Source organism: Helianthus annuus, chromosome 13 (genome assembly GCF_002127325.2).
Source record: "Helianthus annuus cultivar XRQ/B chromosome 13, HanXRQr2.0-SUNRISE, whole genome shotgun sequence".
NCBI classification, from domain to species: domain Eukaryota; kingdom Viridiplantae; phylum Streptophyta; class Magnoliopsida; order Asterales; family Asteraceae; genus Helianthus; species Helianthus annuus.
The window spans coordinates 90,301,911-90,315,008 of NC_035445.2; the positions used below are offsets into that span (position 1 = coordinate 90,301,911).

A 13,098-nucleotide genomic window follows, 5' to 3' on the forward strand; every position below is an offset into this window, starting at 1 on the left:
GGAGGAAGTTCTGTCACCACGCTGTCTGTTACCGCTCCAGTTGTCACGCCATTACCGAGTTTCGACAACGCTTTCCTTTTGAGGAATGCTGATCTGTTGCGACAGTTACAGCAGCAACAACAGCGAGATGAGATGCTGCAAAGTCTCCGAACAAACTTGTTTACCAATGCCTACTCAGGGGGAAACCCTGTCTCCGTCGGCCCTTTCGCTTCCGGATCTCTGGTAAGTTCTATGATCTCTACTTCTATACCACACGTTACACAATTCTCCTCCGTAACAAGTGCTCCGATGAATAACGGTCTAAACGACCTGTTTCTCCAGGGATCTCTGGGTTTAAACCCCCAAGACCAAGAGCTACTCATGCCATATCATCCCACGTCTATGACTTCACAATCAAAGTTTACGTTGCGGATCGCCAACGCCCCGCTCCCAGCAAAGCTGAAGATGCCTCCTACGCTGAAATTTTACGATGGTACGTCCGATCCGGACGACCACATGTTCGCGTTTGCCGGGGCGGCCAAGGTCGAGCAGTGGCCTATGCTAGCCTGGTGTCTTATGTTCGCCCAAACCCTCACCGGATCGGCCAGGGTATGGTTTGATGGGCTGCCAGAAGGGTCGATTGACCACTTCGAGGATTTCCGACGTATATTCTTGCAAAACTTTTGCCAGCAGCGTCGCTGCAAAAAAGACATTACTGAGGTACATCACATCAAGCGCCGCGACGGAGAGTCCGTGGAAGATTTTATAGACCGTTTCAACCGAGAAAGTATGCAGATAAGTGGAGCAGTAGATCAGCTCCGAGTTTCAGGATTCTGTCACGGGGTACGGAACAATCAATTGGTGGAAAAACTTCACGAAGATCTCCCAAAAACCATGGAGATACTCATGGAAAGGGCTCGAGCTTTCGTTCGAGGGAAGAGCGCTTGCGGCCAGCCGAATGAAGCAGCCATTAGAAACTCCAAAGCTCAAACCGCATCGTGGAAACGAAACGCATCACCACCAAAAGACAGGTCCAATAACTGGAACAGAAGCCGTGGTCCGTATCAAAAGTCCGAACGAGGTAGTTTTCGGACGGGAAACGTGCGATTCAACAGCTTCTCCGAATTAACGAAGTCACCGAGCGAGATCCTCAGCACGGAGACCACTCGTTTCCCTACGCCTTCAAAGCAACGACCCACCTCGGATAAGCACTCCAAGAAATATTGTGAGTATCATCGAGACAAGGGCCACACAACTGACGAATGCTGGGCCCTGAAGCAGGAAATCGAAAAAGCCGTACGATCCGGTAAACTCTCCCATCTTGTGAAAGAAGTAAAAGATGGAAAGAAGACCGCGGCAACAGTTGATAATCCAAACACCGAGCCCGGAATCAATATGATCCGGTCTGCCGAACCAAGAGGGGTAAAGCGGTCGAACCAGCATATGGCGGCGTGGATGCACCAACCAACGTACTTCCCTCCGATCAACCCCGACGATGCTCGGGATGGACCGATTACAATCTCAGTTGTTGTCGCCGGACACCTGGTCTGACGAATCTATGTCGACGGAGGAAGCGCCTTTGAAATTATGTACATTCAATGTTTCCAGCAGCTGAATCCCCAAACAAAAAGGAAGTTGATCGAAGTATCTACCCCACTGATAAGCTTCTCAGGAGAAGTAGTACGTCCGATAGGACAGATTACTCTTCCAACCACATTCAAAGACGGTAGCAAAAGCAGGACGGTACCACTAACCTTCCTTGTTGTTCGAACTCATTCTTCGCACAACATAATACTCGGGCGGCCCGGGTTACGAGCTCTTGGAGCAATCAGTTCAACAATACACGGAGCTATTAAGTTCCCTACCGAAGCCGGTGTTGCAACCATCTGTTCAGAATCGAATTCATTGGTCGCTGAAGTAAGACATACAGCAGAAACAAGCTCTAAAAAGTCTGAAGTACCTACGGAGCTGTGGGCAATCAATCCGGATTTCCCCGAACAACAAGTAGCTATCGGCGCTCAACTCCCAAAACGAACGAAAAAACTTTTATGGGAATTATTAAGCAACTCGATAGACGTCTTTGCGTGGAAGCACTCCGATATGCAGGGAGTCCCCAGATCTATGGCACAACATCACCTAAACGTAAAAGATTCAGTCAAACCAATAGCACAAAGAAAGAGACACATGGCGCCGGATCGAGCCAAAGCCATTGCAAAAGACGTTAAAAGTCTCCTAGACGCAGGCATCATTCGGGAGGTTCGGTATCAAACATGGGTATCAAACCCCGTTATGGTACGAAAAAAAGATAACTCATGGAGAATGTGCATCGACTTCACCGATCTAAACAATGCGTGCCCAAAAGATTGTTTTCCTCTCCCGGAGATTGATGAGAAGATTGACTCCGTTGCAACGTTCAGGCTAAAGTGTTTTCTGGATGCCTACAAAGGCTATCATCAAATACAAATGGCGGTCGAAGATGAGGATAAGACGGCCTTCGTCACCAATGAAGGAGTGTTTTGTTTTACCAAGATGCCGTTTGGTTTGAAAAACGCCGGTGCTACGTACCAGCGTCTGATGAACAAAGCTTTTAAGGACCAGATCGAACGAAACGTGGAGGTGTACGTCGATGACATCGTGATAAAAAGTCATGATGAGGCCGCCATGCTAAAAGACATACTCGAAACATTTACTCGGCTCCGAAGCATCAACATGAAATTAAATCCGAAAAAATGTACATTCGGGGTAGAAGAAGGCAAGTTTCTCGGAGTCATGGTCGGGTCAAAAGGCTTACGAGCCAACCCGGACAAGATTGACGCTGTTCTTACAATGAAGCCCCCGACATCGGTTAAGGAAATTCAGTCCTTAAATGGACGATTGGCTGCTCTCCATCGGTTTTTGTCAAAAGCTGCAGACCGATCGCTCCCATTCATGGACGTTCTCAGAAAGAGCTTTAGATCAGAGTTTAAATGGACGGGAGAGGCCGCACGAGCTTTCGAAGAGCTTAAAACATGTTTGGGCACCTTGCCAACTCTCACCGTACCAGAAGAAGATGAGGTGTTAACGGTATATTTAGCCGCATCGTTCGGAGCCATTAGCGCGGTACTAGTTGCCCACCGAACTGGAAAACAAATCCCCATCTATTATGTAAGTCGAACGTTAAAAGACTACGAAACAAGATATTCAAACTTGGAAAAATTAGCCTTGGCCCTAGTCCATGCTTCAAGAAGGCTTCGCCTATACTTACAGGCCCATCCAATTGAGGTACGAACGGACCAGAGAATCCAACACGTTCTCCGACGACCCGAGGTCTCAGGCCGAATGGCGAAATGGGCGATTGAGTTGGGTGCATTCAACATCACCTTCCGAACTAAAGGTCCGTTGAAAGGACAAGTGATAGCGGATTTTTTGGTCGAAATACCAGAGGGGAACGGAACTGAAGAGGCAGATAAAGCTCCAGAGAAGCCATGGTCCTTGTATACCGACGGTGCCTCTAGTGCTGAAGGATCAGGAGCGGGCCTAATTCTCACCGATCCAGACGGAACGGATGTCACGTATGCGCTCCAGCTAGAATTCAAGAGTTCCAACAACGAGGCTGAGTATGAAGCCCTCTTAGCTGGCCTACGCCTAGCACAGAGAGTCGGAGCAAAGAATGTTATAGCCCATGTAGATTCGCTGCTCGTAGCAAATCAGGTAAACGGAGAATACGAGGCGAGGGAAGCAAACATGATCGAGTATCTCGAACAAGTAAGGCAGGCAATGGCTTCGTTCGAAGCATGTAGGGTCGAGCATATCCCCCGTAGCAAAAACAAAAAGGCGGATGCGTTGAGCAAGTTGGCATCGGTATCATTCAGTCACCTAGCCAAAAAAGTAAGAGTGGAAGTTTTAGCTGCACCGTCAATCGCAGCTCCGCAAGTAATGCAGGTCGAAGCTCCACCACAAACATGGATGACGCCGATAATTAACTATTTGGTGCATGACGTTCTGCCAACCGACAAAGCGGAAGCAAGGAAGATTCAGATCAACTCCCTCCAGTATCAGATGCAGGAAGGAGGTGTGTACCGAAAGACCTTTCTCGGGCCGTTGCTAAAATGTCTGGACCCGGAGCAAGCTAGTTATATCATCCGGGAAATACACTATGGCATCTGTGGTATCCACGCCGGACCCAAAATGATCGTAACAAAGGTAAAAAACGCAGGGTACTACTGGCCCGGGATGCATGAAAGCGCCGTTAAAGAGCTACAACAATGTGACGAATGTCAAAGGCACGCACCAATCAGCCTCCGAGCTAAAAACGAAATGATACCAGTAACCGCCGCATGGCCTTTCCAAAAATGGGGCGTTGATATCGTCGGACCTTTTCCAAGATCAAGCGGAAGCGCTCAATATCTGTTGGTCGCGGTGGATTATTTCACCAAGTGGGTAGAAGCTCGGCCGTTCACAACCATCTCCGGCTATAATGTGACACGATTCTTCTGGGAACAAATAGTATGCCGATTTGGTATTCCGCTCTACATCATAAGTGACAATGCAAAACAGTTTGCAGAAAATCCCTTCAAGCGATGGTGTGAAAGTTTAAAAATCAACCAAGTTTTTTCCTCGGTTGCCCACCCCCAGGGCAACGGGCAGGTTGAACAGATCAATCGGCGCATCGTCGACGACATAAAAAGAAGGCTAGGTCAGGAGGGAAAAGGTTGGGCGGACGAATTACCAAACGTCCTGTGGGCGCACCGAACACTGCACAAGACCAGCAACGGAGAAACACCGTTTAGCCTGACTTACGGTACTGAAGCAGTGATTCCGGCCGAGATCGGACTCCCAAATCAAAGGTGCAAGAATTGGGAAGAAAACGAACGTGAACTCCGGTCCAACCTTGACCTGTTGGAAGAACGCCGAAACATAGCGGCAATCAAAGAGGCCCGGTATAAGAAGAAAATCGAAAAGTATTACAATGCTCGGGCTAAAATCTACAAGTTCAAAGTTGGAGACTATGTGCTCCGAAACAACGACGCAAGTCGCGCCGAAACCCCCGGCAAACTAACCCCAAAGTGGGAAGGGCCATACCGAGTCAAGGAAGCCAGTGAGAAGGGCTCGTATGTGCTGGAAAAGCTCGACGGAACCCCAGTGCCTCGAACATGGAATGGGGTGCACTTGAAAAAGTGTTTCATGTAAACAACCAGCTGCGGCTGAAGAAGATCGCTAATTTACGTTTTTAGTATTTCCAAGTTTCGGTATGTAAATCGGGAGGGTATTACCCCGATAACCTTTTATTTCCTTTGTAATCGGGATGTTTTTTCCCCGAACCAGTAAATAAAGCGATCTATATCTTTATAAGCATAAAGGTAGCATATGTATAAGTTCGAACAAAATTCCTGAATGTGCACGAACGGGCCACGACCCATGCCTCGCGCCGATCGAGAAGGCTTAAATAGTTCAAAAGAGAATAAAAATCTATTAAGCAGGCGAAGCACCTTCATTCGGTGCGATCGCCAAATTAAAAAGCGACTTTTTAAGTATACGGCAAAGGTTTGGACGCAAACCAAATGCTAAGTAACTAAATTAAAATAACTGACTTAAATACAAAATTAGTCATGCTTCCTTGTGGTACGATTAAAACTGTTTCGAGCAAAACATACTGACAGAACATATTGTACGATTACAAGGAAAAACATCAAACTTGAACTATGTCATCATCATCCCCAACGATGGGAAGTTTGCTTCTTTGTTGAATAACCGATAGGGGCTCGTCTATCAAATCCACTACCTTGTCAAGAACAGAAATATTAAGCTCATCAAAAGCTTTCACCGCAGCATCTAGGGCACCCTGAGCTCCGGCATCATAACCTGGAACCTCTTCCGCAGAGCCAACCAGATCCTGCGCAGCTTTAAAACCCTGCTTTATCCCTTCATTTGCCCCAACCGCGTTAACACTGTTGACCAGGTCAGCAACCACCTTCTCCAGTTCAGGGCTTTGATGCACCAGTTTGACAACCCATGCAACCCCATCTGTCAAGAACCATTGCTTGGTAAGTTTTAGCTCCGACAATTGCGCGTATGATTCAATCATGTCACGCTCGCACCGAATCAGCATCCCTTTTGCTTCGTCAATCGTTGTTTTGTGCGACTCGATCTCCCTGTCACGAGCTCTTTCTATTTTGTCTTTAGCTACAAAGAAACGACGTTCAAAAGGATCAATGATAATAATATACAAAAAAAAAACAAAAAAAAAGGAGAAGAGAAGGTTGTGAACATACCATCAACTAAGCGATGGTAATCAGCCAGAAGTTGATCATGAGATGCCTGCATTTCCTTCAGCTCGGCGGCATCCTTCATCTCTACACCGGTTAATTTTTTCTCCAAATCAGCAAATTTCGACTTAAAAGTCTCCAAATCTTGAAGAGCTTTATCTCGAGCCTCATAAGCGGCCGCAGCCGAAGCTTGGGACGACTTGTTAACCTCCTTGACTTCTAAGTTTTGCTCCTTTAAACGATCAACCTGAGCCCGAAGAGAATTCAGTTCTTGCTTCGTTTTCGAACGAACGTTGTCTTCTTTCTCCAAATTAGCAACCTCGCGTCGAAGCTTGTTGCAATTCGATTCCGACTCAATCCAACGCTTATACACTTCCACCACCAACGAATTGGAGTGAGCCTGATTCACCATAAGGGCATTTCCAAGCTCCGGGCCGCTCATCTTTCGATAATGAGAATGCTCCGCTGGAGTCCCAAAATGGAATAACGCCATTTTCGCCGACAAATCATCCACAATCCGATCCTTGTTCGTCAACGACCATTCCGGGACATACTTCTCCAATGCCCGAGCCGAATCCATGTCCTCAATGCCGCCCAAACCTAACTCCCGTGATAAGAAAACAGCTTCAGTGTTAAACCATAAAGGGCACGAAGAGGCACTATCCCCACCATCAACAGGCTTGGGACTCGGCCTTGACACATTAGAAGCAACCCCCGTGGTGAACTTACCCGAAGGAGAAGGCTCGATTCTCTTAGGATCGGAGGTGCGAACATCAGCAACAACTTTAATGCCTCCTCCTCCAAAGGACATTGGGCTCGATGGAATATTTTTCGGATGGTCCCTGGGGGTACGACCCTCATGAAGATGCGCATCCAAATTTTCTAACACACCCCCAGCAGCAGAGAATCCAGTAACTTGGTCATCGTCGTCGTCCAGAGTAATAGTTTTGAAATCCATCTTCGTTTTCTTCTGTTTAAGCTTCGGACCAGATTTAGACGAAGCTCGCTTCCTTTTCAAAGTAACCTGAGGCTCCCCACCTTCATTCTCTTCCTCTTCATCACCATCATCGCCCTCCTCCAAGTTCTCGGCACGTTCTCCTTCGTCTCCCACCGACAGGTGAATTCCCTCATCCTCAATCACAAACTTGGAGCCCGATCCCTTCGATCCGATCGAGACACCCCATTTCTTCTTACCCTCACCACCACTGGTCGCCATCACAATCTGAGCTGAAGCAACATTCGCTGTCGGTACCGAGGGGTTCGGACATGACCCCCCTTGGACGTTTAAACCCCCTTGATCATCCAAAGCTTCCGGTTCCCGGATCTGATAAAGATTCTCGTTCACCACGGTTAGATACGGAGGATCGCTCTTCGGCGTCCTCGTGGCTCGGATCTCAAGCTCTTTAGAATCGAAGGACTTCAATCTTAACGCCTCTCTCAAACCCATAACTGCAAAAAAAATAAACAAGCAGCATCCGAAGTCCGGTACAGTATAAAAAAAAAAAAAGAGCAAGAGAAAATTATGCAAGAGACGCGGCAAGCGTCGCGGCAAAAAGTAAGAAGCGTGACTAACCCTCTCCGTCCCACCTAAGGGTAGGATACCACGCCAGCTCGGACCAAATCGTGCTGATCCGTCCCATAACAAGAATGTGTTCCGGATAACTTTGAATGCGACCCGCTTCCTTAATCAAGGTTGCGTATAAGGCTCTATTAAAATCGAAGTCTTTGGGAAGAGAAGACGGGAGTTTCATTTTCTTAGTTCTCCAGACCATGAACTCCGGAACGCACCGGTCATCAACATAGAAGAATCGTTCTTTCCAGTCCTTTATGCTAGTGGTAATCCATGTATAGCAGCAGGAGTCCTTATCTCTGACTTCAAAGGTATACCAGTTACCGGACCGATTCAACTTGTAAAAAGCCCGGAACACATCCAAGTCCGGGTCGGACCCCAAGCCACGACAAGCCAGCTCAAAATGACACACCTTGGCGAGGCCAAAGGGGTTCATCTGAGAAATATGAACCTCGTGGAACGTAAGGACCCCGATCAAGAACTTCGTCAGGGGGAGACGGTAGTTACAGTAATCAAACAAACGTGTGTATACCCCAATCTTCCCCGGAGGAAACGGAAAATAGGTTTATTCTTTTCGGGGAGGACAGGGTGCAGAGATGCAGGGATTGCATATCTTTCTATATACCAGTCTAAACCGTTTTTAGTTAAAGTATTAAAACAACCGGACAGGTTGTTTTTCGACGCCATGATAGGAAGAAGCTAACCTGTATTGCAGACCGCTCGTTTCAGAGAAGAAGGAATGCAAAAGGGTGAGGAAGATGAAAAGTGAAAAATAGAATCGAATTACTTTCCCCCCTTTATATAGGGATAAGGGAACCGACTTCGAACCACCAATCAGACGGTGACACGTCATGATAGATGACGTCCATCAGCCATCACATCAGGCGGGAAACGTAAAAATGACTGTCGGTTACTCAACTAGGGTCACCGCCTAAAAATTTAAAATTCAAAATATCTTTACAAACAGCAAATCGAAGACGCTAAACCGCCAAAATCACGCCGTAATAGTTCGAAGTTGTTATCTAAGAAACACTACGAACTAGGGGGACTTGATGAGGATACGTCCTTGACCGGACCGAATCATCGCCATAAGCAGAACCGAACCACGGCGTACTAAGATCGGACCGGACCTCACATCATAAAATGCGTCGGACATTACGATGGTGCGTTATAACTGACTGGGCCCCACCTCCATAACCGCTATGATAGCGACTGGTCCGACTCTAACTAACTTGCCACATCAGCACACCCAAAAGCTATAAATACCCAGCCAAGGCCTCCAGCAATGGGTAATCGCTACTCTCTCTCTCCCTGACTTATTTCCTCCTCACAAATACTTATCTCACGCCCGAGCTTGGTCACAGAGAGGCCCCCCTCCCTGTGACGAGGCTAACGGCGTGCTTGTCTCTTGTGATCTTGCAGGTCTCTTGCCGGGTCATCTGAAGCTATACTCTGGCCAGCTCGTATCAACTGGTTTTTGAGTCTTCAGTCCAAGAATGACCTTAGACATACCACGGAAATATCTACGTCCTCGTATTGTACATACATATTTAGATGATGAGGTTTAGACAGTAACATTTTAGAGATATTTAGGAGTAAGTTAGTTTGTCGTTCAAATAAAAAAAAATCATATAAATAAGAAGTCGGTTACCTCAAAAGTGTATTTCATAAGTTATTTATAAAACACACGTTTAAGATGTCTTGAAACAATATAAACGTTTATTTGGTTACATTTACTTGCGCTGATTGGGTCAAAAATTAATTTTAGTATCCGAAGTAGAAAAGATAACTCTGGCAAAGTTATTTTCACATAATTTCTGATTGGCAACCATGAAGCGTGTCCATCCTATTCTCTCTCTAGAGACGGAATGCCGAGCATCTACACATAAATTTGTGCCGGGCATTCCGTCTAAGTATGTATAACTTTATGCTCTGCAGTCTGCGTGGACGACATCTATACTTGTGTCAATACACATTTGTTGTAAAATGAAGTGAATTACAAAACTCCTTGGACTGTTTTTCATGAACATTCTCAGTCCCTTGCAAGTTTTTGTTGTCATGACTAATCCATTATTTTTAACAAACTTGATAAAAATCAGTTCCTTGATTTAATAAAATTACAATTTATTAAGCAATACGAGATGCCAAACACCCCTAGACTTTTGCTAATTGAAGACATGTCACTTGTAAGCCCAAGCCAAAGCCAAGGCCCAGGCCCAACACATTCAAATCCAAACATTTCCAAAACTAAAAAGTAGTAGGAAGAATGAAGAACATAAAACTACAATATTCATGTACAAATATTGCATATCGCGATGCATGTTTCTTATTCTATAAGTCCTGAATATCGTATTCACAAAACTAAAAGATATACAATGACGTACGTAAAGGGTATCTTAATTCAGATTTGGCCTATATATGACTTTCAAAAGCCAAACTTCTTAACGTATACCTGTCTAACCTTTATCTCGTCGCCCCATTCCCATTTTCTTGCAACCGCACACAAGATCTCCATTCCATTGGTAACTTCTTGACTCACATGGTATGATCATCGCTTTGGTCACCTGCATTGCTTCTTTTTGTGATTAGAGTTGGAGGGTCATTTATGTCATTTTGATCAAACGAGAAAATGTAATATCTTTTGCGTTTGCTTTTCAAGATGGTAGAAGAAGACGAATTGTTGTGCCTTCGTTTTCTCTAATTAATAAACCAATTGTTTATTTGTTTGACATTGTTACTGTTATGTGATGATTGATTACTTGTTATCATTTGGTTAATATGACATTTTGACACCCAAAAAAAAATACATGAAAGTCTTATTTACCACTTAAAATGAGAACTAATAATAGGGGACCCACAACATATGACCTAATTAGCCACCTATTGGGAGGAATGACAAATTTGCACCAATTTCTAATTTTTGGAAAATAAGACCCTTGGATGAACACCAAAATAAACATGTAACATGTTTCACCACATAAATTAATGTACATTGACTAAAATGCTTTGAACATAAACACCGACTTTCTAAATCAGTACTACGCGCTTAAATTTCACCATTCTCTCCAAAAGATGCCACATATCATAAGTTTTATTGACTGAAAAAACTCAAGTGTATATGGTAAAAAAAAACTATGGCAATGTTCATTTTTGTAATTTGCTCGGTTGTCTTTTTTCATGATTTTATGTTTTAAAAAGAGATGTCGAATTTGCTCATTTCATAGATTTTGAGTGGCAAGTTGCCCTTTTTAACCCTACTATTTATAAGAATTAGATGAAGTAAACTCACGGTAGGGTATGGTCTTTGGCATGTGATTGCCACCATGGTTTCAAAACCGAAGTCGTGAACAATAACTGAATCATTCACCGTAACCTAACCGGAAACAGACGAAATCGAATCGAAATTAACCAAAAACTGAATTAACTGAAAACTGATTAATTGAAAACCAAATTAACCAAAAACTAGTTATCGGTTTTTTTACCCTCGTTGCCCAACCTCTTTGTTTGAAGCTTTGTTTCACTTCATTCGCAAAGAGAACAGTAGACTTGTAATACTCTTTGGAGTAGTGATCCTTATATATCGTATTAACAATCGAAATATGGCCGAAAGAAAAAATCTCGAACCGAACCATTCATATTTTTATATATTTCTAGTTTTATACCTCCAGTTCATGTATTTACACTTTAAATTCATTTATTTATACCTCAATTTCATGTATTTATAAGCCAAGATTTTTGCCCAAGTTTGGTTTTGGCTATTAATCGAAATTAAACGAACCGAACAAAAAACCATCAATCTAATCGAATAAACCGTACCGATTAACCAAAAACTTGGTTAATAAAATAAACAAACCAATGACTTCGGTTTCGGCTTTGATTGAGGATAACCAAACTGACCGAACCACGTACACCCTGGAAGTATTTATGTATCCCGCCACATCACGCGAACACCCTTCTAGTAATTTACTAATATACATCTAGGGGAAGGTTCAAGAGAAAACTCCTTTTATTGCGAGAACTCGAAAAACTCCTAAAAAAGCTTAAAAACACACCGAATATTTATTTTAAAACATTTTTGGCTGTAAATCTAGCATTTTTAAAATACAAAAAAAATTGAAAAATAATAATAAAAAAATAAATTTGTATTACACATGTGCAACACTACGAAAAGCTTAAACCGGCCACCCCCCCCCCCCCCTCAAACTTTCGAGTATTCTCACTAACTATAAATTTTTAATTGAACCCTCCCCACAACATATATTCTTCTATATTTTTCTGTGACCTAACAGTAAGAGTTTATAAATTTCAATAAAAAATATAAGGTTAAAGGGTGTGGTTTGCTTAGTCATTTTGGAGATCACCCGTCACGTATGTGTCACATCACCATGGGAGGAGGACTACCGAAAGGTGTGGAGCATGGACCCACTTTATCACAAAACAATACACACAATTAATGGGGGGCCCCACCTTTTGGATCATCTCAAACGTCCTGGAACCGCCTGAAGCGAGGTGACGAGCCCCAAGGGGGCGGTGTGCGACGTGGGGGACGAGCCGGAGACGGGGAGGGACGACCCCCACACCCTTCCGTCTAAATTTCATTCAACTCAAGTATTGAAGTATAAATTTATTTTATTATTATCATCAAATAAAAATACGAAATTTGAATATTAATCTAACTTTAGACTATATAACTTTAGACATGTTTATAATACAATTTCTAAACACACACGTCTTTAATGAAGACAATTTGACGTTGTTTGGGGTGGCCCAAACCATTCACAACCAAAGAGAGTTTTGTTGGTCACCACCCGTCTAAATATAGCTCGCAATCTTCCAAATCTATAACTTTCGAGCAACACGTGAGGAATTAAGTTTCATAAAAGAAAAAAAAAAAAAAAAAAAAAATCTTGTATGTACATCATTAGATGATGACGTTTAGATAGTAACATTCTAATATAGAAGTATTTAGAAATCGTGTCGGGTTAATGGGTTGGCGGGTTGATGGGTTACGGGTTGGCGGGTTGGTGGGTTGAAATGTTCAACCCGAACCCGACCCATATTATTATTCGGGTCAAAGATTTCAACCCTAACCCGACCCATATTAATTCGGGTCAACCCGAACCCGACCCGTTTAACCCATATTTTTAAATGAGTGATATAAGTTGACGATTTATAAAAGAGTTTTTCGGTTTTAAGCGGGTTATCGATAACATGTTTAATGATGAATATGGGCGTGATAAATAAATAATATAATGTATCAAAATTAACATTATTATAACTAACCAAGTAAATTAGAAACCGAAA

At 43.7% G+C, this 13,098-nt stretch overlaps 1 protein-coding gene across 1 annotated transcript; it reads left to right on the top strand.

Moving 5' to 3' along the window:
• Positions 1 to 1,566: 1,566 nt before the first annotated feature.
• Positions 1,567 to 5,148, top strand: LOC110901249. The gene has a single exon (XM_022148088.1). The coding sequence runs from the start codon at positions 1,567 to 1,569 to the stop codon at positions 5,146 to 5,148; it is 3,582 nt and encodes a 1,193-aa protein (XP_022003780.1).
• The last annotated feature ends 7,950 nt before the right edge of the window (positions 5,149 to 13,098 follow it).